This window comes from Anneissia japonica, unplaced genomic scaffold (genome assembly GCF_011630105.1).
Source record: "Anneissia japonica isolate Jap-2015-1 unplaced genomic scaffold, ASM1163010v1 scaffold287864_len1152817_cov193, whole genome shotgun sequence".
NCBI classification, from domain to species: domain Eukaryota; kingdom Metazoa; phylum Echinodermata; class Crinoidea; order Comatulida; family Comatulidae; genus Anneissia; species Anneissia japonica.
This window is the reverse complement of record NW_022710960.1, coordinates 236,986-257,590: the sequence shown is the minus strand read 5'-3', so window position 1 is coordinate 257,590 and position 20,605 is coordinate 236,986. Positions and strand designations below refer to the sequence as shown.

Here is a 20,605-nt window from a genome sequence, read left to right as displayed (position 1 = left end):
CCACACTCCCGCAAACAAGAGATGTGTATAAGGGACAGATATATATACACACACATATGCACATACACACACATACATGTACACACATATATACACATACACAAAATCACGCACAAAACATACACAATAAAAAGATTGCTGCAAAGTAATGGAAATTTAACAAAAGAATAAATAAAATAACAGAGCTTGAAATGTGATATATGTATTTGCTGGAGATGAGTTTAGTTTCCGGGATATTTACTTACTCGATTCCAGAGGACTTGCTGCTCCTGGAAACTTGGGGACCCTGGATAATTATTTTTTTTTTATTTAAAAAGTAGGCCTATATCAATTAAAATAGCAATTCGTTTGTATATCAGAATATTCGTAATATAGTGAATGCCCTAACTTTGCTTTTTTGTGTTCTGTCTGTCGTCTTAATGAATTGGATATTGAATTATTGGTGCGTATATATATAACATGAACCATTTTCGCCACAACAGCTGCGTTGAACTGTAAATTAGAAAATAAGGAAATTAAGAATTATAGAAAAATACATAATTATAAATAGTAAAATTTTGAAAAAAGTAATTATTACTTATACTTTTGAAAAAGTACTTATACAGCTAAGTTATCCTACTTCATTTTCCTGTAGGCCTGTTTAATGTTCACATTGTATTTAGACTAAGTTGCAGACGTTTCTGTGTATCTCTTTCTCTCATTGTGTTTCTTTTCATTCGGATAAATCATAGATTCCTTAAATACGTCTCAACAAATAACTTACAATAACGACAAGGACCACTGGTCCACAGAAATGCCAAAAGCATTTTTCAGAAACCACACAATTGCTGCAAAAAAAAAAAAAAAAAAAAATTTTTAACGGTACTACAATTAGCATTATTTCCTTACAACAATTAATATTTATATATAATAGGCCTATAGTACGCAGATGAAAGTGCTTTTTACTATAATTATTCATTGCATATTTTAAAAATAAAATAGGCAAAATTTGTGATACTATTATCGTACGTTTGTACGTCGGTTTTAATAAACTAGTACTGAACTAACGTTTTAGTAACTACCGGTACTAAACCGAACATGGGACCCTCTGATCTAAACGGTGGCGTAATCAATAAATGTTAACTAACTTTTTGTTGCGTTCCTTTTGGCTATGGCAATCAGATAGTATCGTTGCTAGCAAGATTATGAAAGACCCTGTGTAGCATGAGAACATATAAGAGGATATCTTGTTGTATTTGCTATGCGTCCTCCGTACAATTTTAAATAATAGAAAAACCGTTTCAGCCGCCATCCAGGAGAACATAGCATGTGTTTCAAATTGTAAGACTAGCCTCCAAACCTTACAAAGCCCCTGAAATGAAGATTTAAACTAATTATCATCCGTGCAAACTAAATATTATCTCGAATCATAAGAAGTTAATTTCTAATTCAGCGACGTCATCTCAACTCAATGTACCACCATCTTTAGGTCTATCTGTTTTACATAATATTTGTAGGGAAATCATCTGAACCAGTGAATCAACATTCAAGAATCTCAATTTAAAAGAAACCTTAGATTAGGCCTAGTGCCGTTTCGATTCAAGAGATATCGTTCCAGTTGAAGACAGAACTTTAAGATTCAGCAGAATCTCAATTAAAGAGGCACCACCTCGAAAAAAGAGTCACCATTTCGGATCGTCTTTGCATATTTTCAAGGTGTCATGGTACCAAAACGACGTACTGTTCGTTTAAGTTTTTAGCCTGTCGTATAGCTTCAACTACATTCTCCTATGAAAGACTGCCATGTCTCATTCAGATATTCAACATTTTCAAAATTATTAGAGGCTGTAATTCATTTATATGCCTGCTGAATGTATTTTTCAACTCAGACACTGCTTCGAGAACACGTAGTCAATCGCTAAAAAATTAGTAAGCAGCGCTCTATTATATTCGGAAGTATCACTATTCGTTCGGTAAATGAATGGAATGCATTGCCGATAATGTTGTTATAGGGTAGAATCCATAAACCAAGTAAAGTCATTGCTACTTACCAATGAGGGTACCACAGTAGTGTTGCTGATAAGTGAGAGCAAGTAGAAACCGATCATGTTCCCAACCAAATTCTTATGGATGTTATTACGCAATGACTTCCATAATTCACTAAAGTACGAAGTCAAATAAATCACATTGGCATAATTTGAAATGATAGTTTAACAATTATATTTTTTAAACAAATAGGCCTAAATCAGTTTTGCGAATATGAAAAAATACGTAGAAAACTCCTGTGACCCAGTTGTTAAGGCGTCTGCTAACTGTAATAACATTATGATGAAGGTAATACCATGGGTTTATATTGAAGTCAATGATAGAACAACAGAACATGGTTCTCTAGTCTCCTGGAACTCGTGGGAGTCTCCAGGAAATCGGGACGGCCTTCCACACTCCCGCAAACAAGCACGAATCTCCCGGGAATAACCAATCTGCCGCAAATTCATAATATTTGCATGTTTTAAATATTTTATTATCAGTTTTTGTGTCTAATGCCCCCAGGGTGCAGTAGACACTATGTTGTCGCGCAATTACAGTTGAACTTTCATCACTGTGTGCAGTAATATATAAAATTAAATTTGTTAACAAAGTAACAACCACTGCAGATCAGTTGATTCAAATGGAGGTCCTAATTTTTTTCCAAATTATAAAAAAATGGGGAAAATTTTATTCTAAAGTGTATGTGTGAGAGTGTCATTTCCGGCAACCTAGAGGTACTATGAGCATAAAATTTTCCTACCTCCGTCTCAACCATGGTGGAGGTGAGGTGGTATCCTACCCTACATCTGTGAAAGTCCCTCCCTGCCCCCCCCCCCCATTTCGAATTTCTGGATCAGCCGTAGATCTCTCGGAAATGACTTTTTCCAACCATGGACAGAGGATTTGAGTGGACAAAGAAAACATTTGTATTTGTGTTGAATTATTCATCAATACGGTTTGTAAAGGAAGATGCTAACTTACGGCAGAAGAAGATAGGTTGTCAGCGTAGCTATCAACACAAACACTGAGATACTATCACCGACTATATTCATCCAGTGGGCGATGATGTAATATTCACCTTTTAGCTGTACGAGAATTTACATGAGAGTAAACGATTTAAAGCGCATCGGGAAGCAACAAGCTATTGTACTGCATAAATTATATTCTGGAATCAATTTTTCAGAATTTGACCTTGGTTTTATTTACGTGCATTCTCTTGTATATTTTTATATTTAGTTCTTTATTATTATTGATATACTATTATCATTTTGGATGATTTTTTTTTTTAATTATTAATATTAACAATGTTTTTGCTTTTTATAAACAGTATGTAATTATGCAATACTGTCTCTTATACACATCTAGATGTGTATAAGAGACAGGGTCTCTAAAGCATCGTTATCGTTGTCAAATGTGCTGAAATGTTGGCTATTAAGCGTCCAGAGTGAAATACCTAAGGGTGAAAAAATAAAATTACTGCGATGATTCCAACGTTGTTGAAAAAAAGGTCAGAAATAAATTACATTAAGTTATTTATATTTGCCAGCTCGTACATTCATTCATCCATCTGTCCATCCATTCGCCCGCCCACACAACCTGTTCATTAGATAAAGTAGATGGACAGAGTGCATGGATATAAAACAAGTATTTGCATATATTAATTCTAATCAGCTCACTGGCTTGCCTTTGGGCTGGAAGGGTCACTCTCGTTAAAAATGATGGAAATAAATTATATATTATTATTATTATTATTATTATTATTATTATTAATATATTATATTATTATATACTCGCGAAAAAGGCCACCGTAGAATAAATATCATGTATAATCTGTGTTTATTCTATTTAAAGATATGCCGCTGCCCCAAAAATAGAAAAAGAAAATAAAATAAAATATACAGATATAACATATCAAATAAAATGGTCATTTATAAGAATTGCATAGATTATCAACTTTTAAAATGATCTAGCCTACGTAGGCCTACATTATCTCATGAACAACCGGTTTGCTTCACTATCACCGCCGCAATAGTACATTCTTCTAACACTAAAAATGTTCTGTCCATCCATATCATACTGTTTCTCCTGTTGTCACGTGATATTCTCAGGCCATCGATCACTAAAAAGTTTTTTTCTTGTACGTCAGTCTCTTCTAAATAGTCATATCACGAAGTAGAGGCACTTCATCCGAAAGCGCTTGTAATTCCAGTCGTTTTGGACATACTGTATGTCTAAAAGTAAGGGAATTAAAACAAAAAATATCCATTGTTATGCTACAAATGAGGTGCTACAAATGAAAAAAAAAAGAAGAGAAATGAACACCAAAATCAAACAAAAAGTTATGGAAACATAAAATGTGCGTATTCCTGGCTATCAAAAACACATTCTAGTCTGGAAAGTTCCGTTAAATCATAATCTTACCTCAGTTTCAAACGAGGCATTCACACGATTTGTATTAGATCTCCGATTCAGAAACTTGTTGAATGCTTCTCTTACCTGTGCGAATAGCAAAGCAATTCACTTCAGATCATAATAGGCCTAAACATAATTATATACCTTTTTATTAAATATTATTAACTATTTACGAAGGTTTCACTTCAGTTTACAACACATTATATTGTATATTATACCGTAGGTAGTAAGCCTATGTTAATAACAAGGCATAATGACGTTTGTTGATTTTTCTTTATTGTGAGGATACATTAAAAAAAAAAAACTCGAGACTTTTCCCAACGATTCGTGTGCCCACAACACGCTTTTTCAAGGTAATGTTAGCTGATGTTTTTGCCGACTCTACCTTGAAAAGATTTGTTGTCAACACACGAAACGTAATTGGGTGTGTCTTGACGTTTTTAATATATTCTTCATAATATAGAAAAATCAACAAAATGTTCTTTGGAAGGAGATGAATCTATTCAACTTAAGGTATAATAAGAAAAATAATGATATGGTAGTGTTTAGTACAAGAGTAGCATACCTCCTTATCGCAAAGACAATATGCAATAAAGATAAATACGCCTTGTAGTGAGTTCGAAATAGTAAAAATGTAGTTCAAGACAAGGCTATCACCAGCAAAAGGACCGAATATCCAGGTGATTCCCAATATAGGTAGAAGCAGCAGGCTACCTTTCACAGCAGACCTTATGCAATGAATAAAATAACAAAATCGATGAAAAATTAAAATATAGCAAACAATGTATTAGGAACTACACCTTTTCATCAGTGCCACACTTCTCAAGAAGTGCGTCCAAAACAATTAATACAATAAATATAAACAAAGCAATTAAAGTTTACAAAAGTTATTTACTTAAAAGACATTATAGTCTTGTCATTTCATAGAAGTAAAGGAATAAGGTTTAAAAATAACCTGACTGTTAAAATATTTGAGAAAAGCTCAAAATTCAATAACAATTTTCATCTAAAAGGATGAAATAAGTTATACTTCCAACTAGAAACCTACCAAAAGAAGCTACTTTTATGTGATTTACAGACATTTAACTACAAATATCCTTAAATTGATTGCACGCCAATTTAAGCGTCTGCAAAAAATACAGGAAAGGTGTAATTAAACACACACATTAAACAAATATTTTGTCAGTCAATGGCATTTACCTTACTACAGAGCACCAATTAGGAATTATATAAAAAGTGACGCTCAAAGAATAATAGGCCATCGGGTATAAATACTTGCCTTAGTTGTTTCTTGTTTTCGTTGACATTCCTAGATTTGGCCGTTTTATTTGTCATCGATCCTGTCCGTGAGTAGATTATGTGAACCATCTTCAATAGAACTCCTGTGTTGAACTGTTTTGAAAAGAAAAACGACAAATCGTTTATCTTTAATTTAGCCTATAAAATATATCAATTGATATAGATTTCAAAAATACTCACAGCTACTATCAGTATTGCCGGAAAAATAACGGTCCATCGACAACTTTGTGCCAGCCAACATCTATGAGAAACGAAAGAAGTATGACTATCAATACATTCCCCAAATAGTCATTGTTATAATTACAGTATGTGATTTTTTTTTTATTAAAAAAAAATATATTACCTATAGCATAGGGCCTATGTTGTTGTTTTATAGTGATTTATTCAAATATCAACATTGGTCATCATGACAAACACCACACAAAATAATACAAAAAACAAGCATATGTATGGTCTATATACGGGTCTTCCTCCAATTTAAGACCACCTCTAATTAAAGACCAATTTCTTGCGGCGCCGGTTGAACACCTATCTTTTAGCATTAGCTGTTCCCTCCAATTACAGACTCCCTCTACTTAGAGACCAAATGCCATGGTTTTGGCGGACCCAATAGAAGCGTCGGTCAAGGTTCAAAAGTTTCCAATTTAGCAAGAGGGCGCCATTCATGCTCTATTATACCAAAGAGAAAAAGTAATCAGCATTGGAAGAGGGCGTCCTATCTGTTGCCATGGATCTGAGATGGTTCCTGTTCTGCTGTTCACAGGATTGATAGCCTAATGGTAAAGTCGAGCGGTCAAGGGTCAAAAGTTTCCAATTTAGCAAGAGGGCGCCATTCATGCCTTATTACAGAATTTGCACGGGTAAATTGCGGAGAACGCTATCTTGTGTTTATAAGATCTTTGCCTCTACTTAGAGACCAAATGCCATGGTTTTGGCGGACCCAACTGACAATTTTTCCTCCAATTAAAGACCATTATAAAATAAATAGTTATGTTAATACAATTTTTCTATAATAAATGTTGTTATATGACTTTTTTTTTTAAACAAAACAATACTATTTATCCAATGCACATCATAAGATGATGTTTATGTTTGATTTGTGTATATTGAATAGTAAGTGGTGATGTTAGTAATATTTTAATGGAAAGTTGGATAAACACGAGAACAATACTTGATGCCTGGCTAGCAGTAAATGCTTTTTTTTTTAAAGAATAAATAGGCCTAATAAGATGCAGTAAGTGATCAATTCTAAAAACGTTTCTGAAGAGTAATTTGAATAAGCTTATCCCAAACGAGATTCGAACTCCGGATCTTCTGCTGTCTATGTAGACGCCTTAACCAACTGGGCCACTGGGGCTTCGTCGGGAAATTGAATCCGATTAGAAGCAACTAATCTTTCACACTTCTGTGAAAATGCGTAGTCGAACGGCCATCATCTTGATAAACATAAGACGGGATTTCCTAAAAGATACTATTTTTTTTTATATAAATAATTGGATGATAATAATATGTGAGCCAACAAGGATCTGATTCAAACTGAAAAAAGTGTGTCGTACGCTTAGCTTCACTGTATACCTTACTACCGAGTGTTAAGACAAGAAATGGAAGATGAGACGCTTTTTAAAGCTAATTCGAACGGGCCGGGTCAGTACTTACACATCCTTTGTTCCATAGCAGTCATATCTGATCGAAATACTTAAACACACCATTAAGAAAGAACTTGTGTAACACGCTATCATGTAGTAACGAATCTTGTTGAATTTGCTTGGCGTTCTGCGAACCACTTTGAATACTAAGTAAATTGCTTCAGCAGACATCCACATGAATACGGTTTGCATCTCATAATGTAGTAATATTGCCGTCACTTTACAAAGTCCCTGAACAGAAAGTAATCATATAATACAAATACTATATTATTATATAACTCACACCGTTGTGTATATTGCTCATTTTTTTTAAAATAATTAATTAGTATTCATACTATAGTAAAACTTGTCCTCTAATCCTCTGATTTAAGCAACGGACGGAGGCAACAAAGTCATTCCCCCTAACTGCAATATTAAGCCTACAATATAAAATAAATCACAACCAAAAGTTTTCTCTATTTGAATTATTCATCCAAGTTTGCTTGAATTGTTTTAATATTATTGGAGAATTGTACAATCAAACGTTGTAGACAGCTTGTTAAAACACTTACCTTATTTTTTACATTTTCAGAGCCGACAAGAAACATCAGGTAAAAAACAATCATATTGCCCACTAGATGTTTATGAATGTTGTTGCGTAGAGACTTCCAAAGTCCACTGAAAATATAACCCAGAATTTGCTAAACAACCAAAAATATTGATATTCTTAAACGATTTTTTTGACATAGGGTAAAATTGTCGATAGTTCTGCTCAGTTTCGGCCTATATTTCGTCGGCGTACTACAAACCTTTTTTTTTACATCGCCTTATATTGTAGTAAAATAAAATGAATTATCATCATTGCGATCATCATCATCATCATCATCACCATCGCCGTCGTCGTCTAATGTTATTGTTGTTATTGTTACTAGTATTAATATTTATTATTATTACTATATATTTTCATATATTTACTGTTTTCTGTGAAAATGCTTTCTACCATTGTATAACAAGTAGAGGAAATATAGGAAGTGATTTAATAACATTTTTTTAAAACTTAACTTACGGTAAAACTATGTAGGCAGTGAGCGTTACAACCAAAGAAATCAGTGAAAGCGACAGACCAATCTTTGTGATGATATCCGTAATATTAGCATGTGTTTTCCCAATCTAATAGATAAATGACAACTACTTATTTCACAATAAGATAATAGCGGGCGGGTCTTGAAATAGATAGCTGAAGACCCTTGTTGTTGCCTAAATTAAAAAAAATAATAATCTGAGAGTGCTCTCTCTATATGCAAACTCTCTAACAAAATTGGGCATTAGGTTTCATAGTTAAATTAAATAAATGTTGATAACAGAAACAGTACCATTTGTCAATTCGCTCATGTTGATAGAGAATAATATGACACGCTTTTCATCCCCCATGATTTCATAAACGTTTGGAAATACTAGACAGAGTCTCTGTTAAGACACTTATAAATAGGAGATACTAACAGGACTTTTTGAGATTATTCAGATACTTTGTTCAAAGTAGTTTGACTGTTACCGTGTCGTTCTTTCGGTACACAACGTATAGATAGTTCTGAAAATCTGACATTCCCCTGAAGACGATTGAAGCAACTCAATCGAAACGTCGAGACATTCTCAACAAAACAACAGTTCTTTCCAGAAATATCTACATGGTGTACCGCAACCATTTAATATGCTAATACTTCGCCGTACAAACCATCAAACAATACATTTATATAAGTATTATCAAAGATACTAGAAACATAGAGTTCTCCACAGAAAAAAAAGTGTTCCACCGAAATGCATGGTGGGAATACAAACAATGGGGCGCCGCGTACGGCTGGATTAAAAAACTTTTGCCACCTTTACATAACTATGAATACATAATCTCCTTTTGCAGAGGTTGAAATCGTTGCCATTATCCATAAGATACAAATAAGTAGGCATAAATAAATCAAGACAATAAAATGACATACACAAAAGCGCAGAATAGTATTCTGATTAGTGATAAAGTTTTCCTCCATTAGTGGAAAAAGAAGGGCGGCGTGAGCGTCTGGATATACCTAGCAACGAAAGAGCACCCTATACGCCTGGACCAAATATAGAAAACTTGCATTATAAAAAGAGAAGGGCGCCGCCTCTGGACCAACTTCCGCCTCATTTTTGCTATGCGAGTGCTCTATCTTGTGTGTTTCTAGTATCTTTGGTATTATTTATTTCCTACCGAATTTGATGAAACCTGCATTAAAATAGCAAAACTTGTCAGGTGGTTGCAGCTACAGTGGGTAGCGTTAGCAGTAGTGTCAGTGATACATCCATCAGCAGACCAGTGGCTTAGAAAAAAATATGTACATTTTGTTGTCAGTTATGAAATTGCATTCTACTTTCATTCGTGTTATGTGTTATGCATCAAAGCCAGGCTCTGGAGGAAAAAAATTGATATGTTGTACTGATTTTTTAAAGACACAAAAAGTATATAATGACGAAAAACTCGAAAGCGGTAAATGAGATACAGAATTTCGAATATTTAAAAACTGAGGGAAAGTGGGCGTAACCACCCTTTCGACCTACCGTATTTCCCCCCCAGTTTTTAAATATTCAAAAATCTGTATCTCATTAACAGCTCCCGAGTTTTTAGTCAAATATGCTTTTCGTTTCTTATAAAAATCAGTTGTACAACACATACTTTTTTTCCCTCCAGAGCCTGGGTTAAACATAATGCTATTATATATAATTGCATTGTGTAGTGATAGTAAATCAACTGAAATATCAATCCAAATAAAAAAAAGAACATTGGATTGCAACGCTATGTAAGTGTAAAATTTATGAATAACTTCCAGGATGGTCAATCAAATTTACCAACCAATTAAAACGTATTATTTGATAGCTAGGAATGCGTGCATGTCCCAAAACACTCATGTTTACGTACAGTGTCTACAGTTTTTATTTATTTTTTTAAAGGCACACAACACATGCACCAACGTTTGTCAATAAATGCATACATATATACACACGATGTTTTAAACAAACTAAATATCAATATGAGGTTTTTGTCTACACGTTTTGGTTTATTATGCGTTATGTCGTGTTGCAAGAAGTAACTTTATTTTTGGAGACTAAAAATGGGCCTACCTTTGCTCCAGTACAAAAAACGCACAGACTTCATTAATAATCTTCTCTGACGTAACGGATCCGTTCATTAACTAGTACAAACAAACGATATACTTTTATTATTCAAATATACGATTAATGTGCCTGTACCATAATTTTTGTACTCTTGTTCTAGGCCTAATTGTATGTAGAACTTTACAATTTCGAGGCCCTTTCCACTGCTATTCGTGTGTTAGCACATTTGTTCTAATTTGGAAGTAGCGCCACATATATTATATTTGACATATTGCTAGTTTTTAAAGTGTATGTAGGCCTACTTACAACAGTTTTAGGTACGCTGAAGTTAACAGGGCCAACAATTTCAACTCTTAGAGAATTATATACAGCGATTGAAATCACACCTATTATGACGTAATCTCCACCAAACAAACTCTCATCTGGACTATAAAAATGATAAACATTAACTTCATTTAACTTAATTAGATACTTTATTCAAGATATTTTAATAGTAAAAGGATTAGTTTAATTACATTAACTTAAAAGGAAACATAGCCTATAAATAAAGGAACACTCAATTACAAACAATGAAATAATAAATAAATATCATGTTACATGTTAAATAGTTATAGTTTGAATTTGATATTGAAATAGGAAGTATAGACTGAGGCCGGGCACCCACTACGTCGTACGACCGTCGGCCGACGAATCCACCTTCGCTCCCCGTAAGCGTTAGACGACGTGACGACATCGTCTGCTAATTGTCCTTGGCAGTCTGAACGGATTATCATTACAATCTATCCCTTGCGAGTGCGCCGCGGGGTGTTGCATTCTCCATGGAATCTCGTCGGCCGACGACCGTCGTTCGCAGTAAGTGCCCGACTTTAGCTAGATTTAAACATGACATTTAGACCTATGTGTTCCAATTTAAACCTTTGTAATATGACTTGGTTCTTTTCAAAATCGTCAATCTCTACATACGATATCACGGCTGTCGCATTCCCTGTAGTTAACAAAGTAAAAATGACAATACTTTCAAAAAAGATAAATTAACTGTAAAATAGAATACCGTACATCATAACACCATTAGGAGAATATGTATTTTAAACAAGGAAATGGTACCTAAAAATATTTAGCGTTTTCCGTTATCGTCATCATCATCGTCGTCTTCATCATCATCATCACCGTTACTGACATTATCATCATCCTCGTTATCGTTGTTGTTATTGCCGTTAAAATTATCGTCATCATGTCGACATTATCAAATTATCATCATCATCATCTTCGTCGTAGTTGTTGTTGCTGTCATCAGGGGTGGCGCCAGCGGGGGCGTTGTGCCCCCTCCCCGTCGGGGAGAAAAACAACAATTCGCCAGGGAGAAAAAAAATTATATGTATTTTCTACAACTGTTGACTATAAAATCGATTAAATAAGCCTTTGAAACCCCTAAATTATAAAAATGGTTGGGGCTTCGTCCCCTGAACCACTTTCGGAAACGTTACTTTACGTGAAGGCACTTGGTGGCGCTGTTATGAATATATATTTAGAAACACTCACTTAATTTGTATTTATGTTTTATTATTTTAAAAGGGCCGGAGGCCTATTTATTGAACAAAAGCCTTCGGGCACAGATAAGTTGACTTTACTTTATTCTCTCTATCTATGCTTTACCAGAGTTTTTAATATTGGTTACCAAACTGATAGGCTTATGTGTTTAACGTGGAATTTCAATTCGCCCAAAGTACCTAAAGCCACTTCTAGGTAAGGGTTATCTTTTTTATTCATTATATTTATATGCCATACAATGAAACAGCGAGAAACACTCCCGTCAAATATGTAAGATAAACAAAATAACGTAAAAGTACCCGATGATTGTAGGATTTCCCTGGAAAATGAAACAGATATCTCATCACTATCCATCGGTAGAAGTACTTTGCTGTTGTCTTCAGGAATGTGTGTAGCAACTCCATCTACAAAATACGAATAAACACCATTTCTAACGCCTTCTTAAAAGTTTATTAGATGCAGTTGAATTGAGTTGAATAGCTTGGTGGTTAATGCTTGCCTTCCAATCCCACTGTCCTGGGTTCAATTCCTGTCAGTGTTGTAAGATTTGTTTTTGCAACTAAAACAACTCCTCTCCGCAAAACCTCATATCGAGATTTTGTTTGTATAAAGCATCGTGTGTGTATTGACTTGTTAAAAGGGATTGTCGCCTACAAGTAGGAGAGTGATATATATTCGCTATGGACAATCTTTGGAGCATGTGTTGTGTGAGTTAATATACAATAAATGTATGTAGTACAGTAGTATTATCGAGTCATTATCAAGTATATTAGATTTCAGGACAAGTGCATGCCACGTGTTTAGATTCGAATGAATTTACAAAATATTAAGAACAGTAAGCCTAATAGAATTAATTAAATATTTAAACAGACATAGCAAAAAGCACAAAATTACAATAAAATATTAAAAGTTAAAATAAGCAGCAACTCGGGAATACAACATCAGCAACAATACAATAATTAAAAATGAAACCGTTATGATAATAATATTATTTGCAATGGTAATAATATAATGATATACTCAACGAATGCCCTGTCCAGAAAATGAAATAAAATCGTCAGTAACCGTATCCAATTGGTCAAGCATTGCAATATCAATAAATGCTGCCGACTCTGCTACCACCTCATCCGTCTAAATATATTTATAAAAAATATTCAATTACTTATAATAAAATTAAGTGATAATAATAGTGAGTAAAGGAACGCTACAAAAAAGGGTTAGGACAGATAATGCTTGATTCATAAGCTGTCAGATAAATAATTGTTTAATGTCTTTTTAGTTGATTTATGGCTTTCATGCTTCATTGATTGTTTGGTTGTTTGATTGGTTAAATAATTTATGGCTTGATTGATTGATTGATTGATTTATTTGTTTGCTTGCTTGTTCGTTCGTTCGTTCGTTCGTTCGTTTATATTTATTTATTTATTCATTCATTCATTCATTTATTTATTTGGTTGATTGATTAATTTATTGTTGATTGGTTAGGTGATTGGTTGATTGATTGATTGATTAATTGATTACTTGCGTGAGAGATTCATCAATTAAACCAGGGGTGGGCATAAAATCGGTCGGAGGGCAAAACTGAATATTCGATTTCATCGAGGGCCGCGCCTAAACTTAAATGTTTCCACTGTGTTTCCAAAAATCTTCATGCAATGCTTTTATACCACTTTATTCTCAGTTTTAATATTACTTTTTATAGATGATCAGTGTCAGGCCGTAAAAAACAAAGTGTTTTCTAGCCATAGCTGTTTCATTTTCGTGGGCCTCAAAAAAGATTCACTGTCGGGCCGCACTTCACCCACTTGTGAATTAAACGATTCCCAACTAACAATATCATGTTATAAGAACGCCATAATAATAGTACAGCTTGGTGTTGAAAATTTAAAACGTATTTTCACTACATAACGTTTGAACGTTCCTGGAATGTTCTGTAACATACCTAACCACAACGTTAGCATAAGTTAAAAGAACGTTTTGTGTCTGCTGGGTTGAATGTACTACTAAAAATAATGACTTACAATCTTGCAGTGGAACGTTGCGCCATGCTCACTGTACAACATATTTTCTGTAAATTGGTGAGAGCTACAGACATCAGGAGGTACGGTTGCTGCTTTGGTGGTTCCTGCTCTAGTTGGTGATTCCTGTTTGAATGCAGTGTTAGTTTCATGGTGAGTTATGCTGGGAGCAGTGCCGGAACTTACCAGGACATTCCCGGACATGCTAGTATTACCTTCATCGGTTATTCTTTGCGTTGTGAAACTTTCGTATATGGTGGAGAAATAGAAAGTAGACCTACTTGGCATTAATGTTGATGTTGCGAAACTGCTCGCATCCTCAATATCACCACTTGCATTAGTCTCTTCATTTGTACCACTTTCTGAAATGTCTGTGAGGACACTCTCAGTTTGTGTAACAGTTACAAATGAGGTTGGTGTCGCGAAAGTACTCACGTCTTCATCTGTAGTATTTATACCAGTTCCAGTACTTGTAGAAGTGTCTGACGAATTATAAAATACATTATTACTAATGAAGAAAAAGTTGGATATACATTCAATACATTCTTAAATACAATATGCCAAAAGATTATTGACAATAAACAACTGTCAGTTATTACATATCAAAATGTCACTTGCCATTCGTTACATTTTGTTGTATGGAATTTAGCAATAGGCCTAAACTGACCCAGAATATTTGTATTTATGTAGTTTTATGTATTACTGATTTACTGTTGTGGCCCAATCTGTGTTTTGTATACTGGCACGTTCGTAAGATTTTGAAATAAACATAGACAAAAATATTTTGTTGATGTCAGAGAAGAAAATAAGTGTAAACAAAGATAATTGATAATATTAGATAAAAATGGTACGTGTAAGAGACGTGGCAAAAAAAAGAAATATAGATTAGGTGAAAGAATGCTTAATATTAGGCCTATATTATTTTCAATACCTCCAACGATTGGAATATACTGTAGTTTAATTCAGTAAAGTTCAATTTTATTCAACCACGGAGGCCTGGGCCAACATTGGATTATTGTTCCCTGGGGCCGTGCACATAAATACAATAAAAAATGTATACATAATGACAAAAATGATAAATTGCAGAAATAAATCAATATAACGTATTAATCTTATGCTTAAATGAACTAAATTTTGCCAAGATTATATACGTACTGAGTCGTTTCAGACGACAGGCCATTCTACAGTCTAGGGACAGCAATTTTGAAGTTTCTATCGCTTTAGGTCTTCTTAGGGCTGGGGCAGAAGGATAACATTATGAACAGATGTAAACATTGCTGATTCTAAGGTACCTCATCATGCCGATGAGTGCATTGAATAATTGAAGAAAAAACGTGGTGGAACGTGGGGGTGGGGGGACACGTTCCACACATATATTTTTAAGGGTGGGTTGGTCCCCCACTTTCCGGCGGCAATGTGATTTTATGTCAAAAAAGATGCGTGAAAATTGTTGAAATGAACTGCATAAAATGACCCAGGTTTTAACGAAATAGCCCTGTACAATCGGAATACATCTTCTTATAGCAAGATACCGGTATCTTTGCCCACAAATATAAAAATAAGTGCCTTTATTATAATTTGAGAAGTATGCGAAAAAGAAAGCGTGTAAAGATAAGACTGGCTTCCGGCACATGGAGTAGGTAAAGTAAAGTAAATACATCAAAGACAATGAAGTTTTATTTTCTATGGTGCATCACAGGGAAAAATTAAATCTCTGTGATTGCCGAAAATTCCTATTGGAAGATCATGAGAAATTTGTTGACTTCATTTTGATGGCGATGTGATGAGATGAATGTTACTAAAAGTGTCATTTCCGGCCAGTTAGCGCGTACTATTTATCCAAATTTTCGGGCCTCGGTCCCAACCATGGTGGGGCTGAGACGAGTGTGGACACACGGCTTTAAGTAGGTAAAGTAAAGTATATGCATCCAAGACAATGTTTTAAAGTTTTTTGGTCAATGTTACATCATACAGATTATTTAAATCTCAATGATTGCCAAAAATGATCAAATATCATGAGAAATTTGTTGGCGCTTTCTATTTTGACTATAATGGTGATATGATGATGTTAAATTTTTCTATATAAGAGTGTCATTTCCGACCATCTAGAGGTAAAAGTTACCCACATTTTCGCGCCTCAGCCCGAACCTTGGTGGGGCTGAGATGGGTGTGGACGCGGGGGTTAAGTAGGTAAAGTAAAGTAATACATTAAAGACAATGTTTTAAAGTTATATTTTCTATGGTACATCATACACTATTTAGATCTTATGACTGCCGAAAATGTTAGATAAAAGATCATGATGAATTTGTTGGCACTTCATTTTGACTAGAATGGTGATGTGATGATGATTAATTTTACTATATAAGATTGTCATTTCCGGCCATCTAAAGATACTATTTTCTCAAATTTCTACACATCAGCCCCAACCATGGTGGGGCTGAGGTGGATCTGAACTCACGGTTTGAAGTACCGGTAGGTAAAGTAAAGTAAATACATCAAAGACAATGTTTCAAAGTTAATTTACTATGGTACATCACACATATTATTAATTAAATCTCTATGGTTGCCGAAAATTACTGATAATTGATCATGAGAAATTTGTTGGTGCTTCGTTTTGACTATACGAGAGAGCAGCTTAGCTCAGTCGGCTAATCTGGTGGTAGCCACTGTGTGTGCGCTGAATCGTGGAGATCTATAAGTCAACGGTCCAATTCCCATCGCTGCCTCTCCTTGTATTTCAGTTGGAGGGCTGAAATACAAGTTTTAATAGCGCACCGTCTTTCGGATGAGACGTTTAAGCCGTTGGTCCCTTGTGCATTGATGGCCCATGTGAACGTTAAAGAACGCAGTACACTCTTCGGAAAAGAGTAGAGGATTGTCTCCCGGTATACTGCCCAATCAAATACATCGAATAAATCCAATCTAATCCTATAAGGGTGATGTGATGATGACGAATTTTACTATATAAGAGTATCATTTCCAGTCATCTAGAAATTACTTTTTCCTCAAATTTTTCACCTCAGCCCCACCGTGGTTGGGGCTAATGTGGGTGTGGTCTCGAGAAAAGAACCCCCCCTCCCACCTTCCAAAACAGATCTGCGCCCTTGTTTCAGCATAAAAAATGTTCTATTGGTAAGACTCAGAACACAGGGAAAAAACGAAGGGAAGATTAAAGTAAGAAGGAAAAGAAAAGGAAAAATATATTTATTATTCACCATTGCATCCAAGAACATCAAATCGTATACATGGTTGTCTTTTCCAGTCTACAATGTAAATACGAATTGATTGAGCGTTAACAGAATTTAAAAACAAATTAGTAACTGGAGCCTTAGAATCATAGTTCCCATTGAAGTTCTGAAAAACAATAAAATGTATTTCGGCCACAAGGTACGTAATATGAAATTGTAACTTTTGAATATTGTAATATTCTCTTTCAATTTGTATGCAATTTTATATATATTTATATTTATATTCTAATGTATTTTAATGTACTGTACAAATCAATGCAATTCAACCTCTTTTGGAAGTTGCGAATATGATTTTAAATAAACTTGAACTTGAACTTGATATCTGCGTTAAAAAAACATAAACGAATTTTAGATGGCATTTATAGATGGCATTATTAGAGGCTTAATGCTTACGAACTAACCTGAACTTCACCATTTCCAATGGGTATCCAGGACTTATTGTACATGTACGAGACACTGTATTTTGTTACCCATCCCGTAGTATTGAAATGTCCTTGTGTAATAATTCCGCTTACTCTCATCAGTGTATTAGGCCTAAGATTGACTTGAATCCAATGTTTCTGGTCAGCAATTTGAGATTCGATGGCTTCAAAACAAAAACCACTATCCGAATTTAGGCGCATTTTCTCATCGTCCAATTGGTTTATGTTGATTAGCGTGTCAGATGTAGTTAATTGTTTGTGGGATATTTCTCCAGATTCCATACCTAATTGGTCAGCACATTCTGCAACATCTGTATACAGTACATAATAATTTTACAAATTAGCCTTAAGAACTATTGTAAAATCCACTTGAAATTCAAAAATTCGTGTAACGCTCTCACCCGGGTAAGGAGGGATATAAAAATATGGAACACAATTATTTACAATCACAACCAAGAACCTCAAAGCGCATACATGGGTGATCGTGTTAATTTGTAATTATAGTACTAACAACCTGTGCTTCAATGGGTGACGGGAACATAGTAATCTTAGGAGTATTTGAGTCAGAGTTTCCTAGAAATTTCTTTTCTAATTGAGAATTGAGAAACATCGTTATTATATTATGTATAATCTTACTATAATTGAGTTTAAATATACATACATACATACACACATACATATGTATATAAATATTATATATATATATATATATATATATATATATATGTATATACATATAATAATAATAATAATAATAATAATAACAATGATAATAATGCTTAATAATAATAATAATAATTTTATTTGAAATTCATTTTACATAAAACCAAAATTACTTACTTAATAAACCAAATAATAGTAATAATAATGATGATGATGATGATGATGATGATGATGATGATAGTAATGATAATAAGATATTGAAATAATTTGTTGTTTTTACTTTTCGAAACGAAGAAAGAACGAAGCTCTCGGGTTGTGTTTGTCTCATAAGTGTGCTCCATGTCCAAGTACAATCGAATGATGGAATTTTCTTCGGTTTTTAGTGCTATGATCAAGTAGTCGATGTAACGAACTAGATTTTGACACGGAAAATCTAATTGCATATCCATCAGCATTTGATTACGATATACCCGTTCCCCGTTACACATGTATACAATATTATCTGCAAAAATACGAAGGAATTAAACATAAAAACATTCGCGTGGGTATGCCGACCACTAGGGTAATGTTTTCTCGGTTGGCTCCACTTTCAGCCTCTTTTTAGCACCACACCCCCCCCCCCTTTTCGGACATACCTGGATCCGCCCCTAATTATTGCATCATCATCATCATCATCTACTGCTACTGCTGCTGCCACTACTACTACAACTAATAATAATAATACTAATAATAATAGTAATAATAATTTTATTTGAAATAATAATAATAATGCTTTAAGGGGATCGTGACTCCTCACTGCGAGTCTGTTTAAATTATTATTATTACTAAGCTAAACGTGTTTAGACATAGCCTAATGTATTTAGGATCTTGACGTGTTAAGCACATTTAATGCTAAGCACGTCAAGATCCTAATGTATTTAGGATCTTGACGTGTTTAGCATTAAATGTGCTTAAGTATTTGACATCATAATGTCAAATACCTAAGCACATCTAATCTAAACAGGTCAGAAACATAAACACATTAGGCCGGACCTAAACACGTTTAGCTTTTAAACGTGTCACCAAAAACGGGACAATTAACATTGCGTGGAGCTTGTGTTTAAATGCTCCATGCTATTTTTATCATTTCTATTATTACTATTATTACTGTAGTTATTATGTCCGATATAAGAAATGTGGTAAAGCTGATGCAATGCAGACTGTCACAAATGTATGTGTTTACTATAAATCATTTGATTACCAAAACAAAATCAAGAAAAGAAAGTATAATACATACTCCAAGTATTGAAATGCACGCCATCGTGTTGGGATTCAATATTTCGACATTAATTATGTCATCATCAAGAAATTTCTTTTTAAGTATTTGCTATTGTCTGTAGACCTACTAAGGTATAAATCAAGCGTGTATTTCTCTTTACTACATTATTGTTTTTTATTGTAAGCATGTTGTTCCTGTTAATATACTACTACTACTATTGCTACTACTACTACTACTACTACTACTACTACTACTGCTGCTGCTGCTGCTGCTGCTGCTACTACTACTACTACTACTACTGAATCAGGTAATTCAATATACATATTACATACGTAAAAGAATTTAAAAATAAATCTATAATTTCCTTAAATTATTATTATTTACACAGTACACTTCTGTTAAAAAAATGTATAACATTGATTGTGGTGTACAAACCAGTCTGGGACACTGTTAAATATCCTCTAATGTTGGTTTCAATTTTGTCAAAGACAGAGCAATTCGAAGGATTCATTATCTGAATTCCAATAGATGAAGTATAGTATACCACACTGCAAAAAATACAAAAATATGGATTAATAAACAACAAACCCTAAATGAGCCATTATTTCTTTTACAGGCCCGCAGAAAATGAAAATGGCTCAGTCCTAAGTGTACTTCTTATCATCTAAAATAGCTTTACAGTGATTGCTTTCCAGTCAAAAGGCTTCATCTAGCCTAAGCCTTTTAGGTCTAGCGTAAGTAGGCTATATTCGTGTTCTCCGCCCGTTAACTTAAGCCTAATTCCCAACTGAGCTACATCAATGGTTCGGTTGTAAGGCGTCTGCGTAGAGCAGAAGGTCGACCCGGGTTCGATTCCCGGCCTGGGAAACTTTTCACATTCGTAGATTCCAGCTCTTAACTTCCAAAATGTATTACCACGAGAGAGTTTAGAGTCTATGTACCATGATCCATGCATGCATAATA

General features: G+C 34.3%; 2 protein-coding genes across 2 annotated transcripts in view; both read right to left on the bottom strand.

The window, feature by feature from the left end:
* Positions 1–71: 71 nt before the first annotated feature.
* On the bottom strand, positions 72–3,265 carry LOC117107197. Its single transcript, XM_033248806.1, has 5 exons — positions 2,989–3,265; positions 2,031–2,139; positions 1,128–1,351; positions 764–827; positions 72–492 (listed from the first exon to the last, which is right to left on the bottom strand). Exons 1-5 carry the CDS (start codon positions 3,057–3,059, stop codon positions 328–330), a joined length of 633 nt encoding a protein of 210 aa, XP_033104697.1. The 5' UTR covers positions 3,060–3,265; the 3' UTR covers positions 72–327.
* Positions 3,266–4,073: 808 nt separating this feature from the next.
* Positions 4,074–20,605, bottom strand: part of LOC117107191 — a 22,368-nt gene continuing 5,836 nt past the window's right edge. Inside the window, exons 4-22 of the mRNA XM_033248798.1 lie at positions 20,078–20,190; positions 18,665–18,886; positions 17,701–18,032; positions 17,267–17,405; positions 14,054–14,532; positions 13,058–13,163; positions 12,332–12,436; positions 11,400–11,469; positions 10,791–10,911; positions 10,491–10,561; positions 9,583–9,691; positions 8,410–8,513; positions 7,916–8,021; positions 7,375–7,595; positions 5,899–5,959; positions 5,699–5,811; positions 4,985–5,147; positions 4,429–4,503; positions 4,074–4,238 (exon numbers count right to left, since the gene is read on the bottom strand). Of these exons, the coding sequence (XP_033104689.1) occupies positions 4,191–4,238; positions 4,429–4,503; positions 4,985–5,147; positions 5,699–5,811; positions 5,899–5,959; positions 7,375–7,595; positions 7,916–8,021; positions 8,410–8,513; positions 9,583–9,691; positions 10,491–10,561; positions 10,791–10,911; positions 11,400–11,469; positions 12,332–12,436; positions 13,058–13,163; positions 14,054–14,532; positions 17,267–17,405; positions 17,701–18,032; positions 18,665–18,886; positions 20,078–20,190 (2,758 nt within the window). The 3' untranslated portion in view covers positions 4,074–4,190. The remainder of the gene's footprint in view (positions 4,239–4,428; positions 4,504–4,984; positions 5,148–5,698; positions 5,812–5,898; positions 5,960–7,374; positions 7,596–7,915; positions 8,022–8,409; positions 8,514–9,582; positions 9,692–10,490; positions 10,562–10,790; positions 10,912–11,399; positions 11,470–12,331; positions 12,437–13,057; positions 13,164–14,053; positions 14,533–17,266; positions 17,406–17,700; positions 18,033–18,664; positions 18,887–20,077; positions 20,191–20,605) is intronic.

Excerpts from the sequence above, each read along its gene's own strand:
- LOC117107197 (XM_033248806.1), bottom strand. The coding sequence starts at position 3,059 with ATGAATATAGTCGGTGATAGTATCTCAGTGTTTGTGTTGATAGCTACG. Across the intron at positions 1,352-2,030 it reads CTACTGTGGTACCCTCATTG|GGGCTTTGTAAGGTTTGGAG; the intron begins GTAAGTAGCAAT and ends TCTTCATTTCAG. Across the intron at positions 493-763 it reads CAGTGGTCCTTGTCGTTATT|TTCAACGCAGCTGTTGTGGC; the intron begins GTAAGTTATTTG and ends TCTAATTTACAG.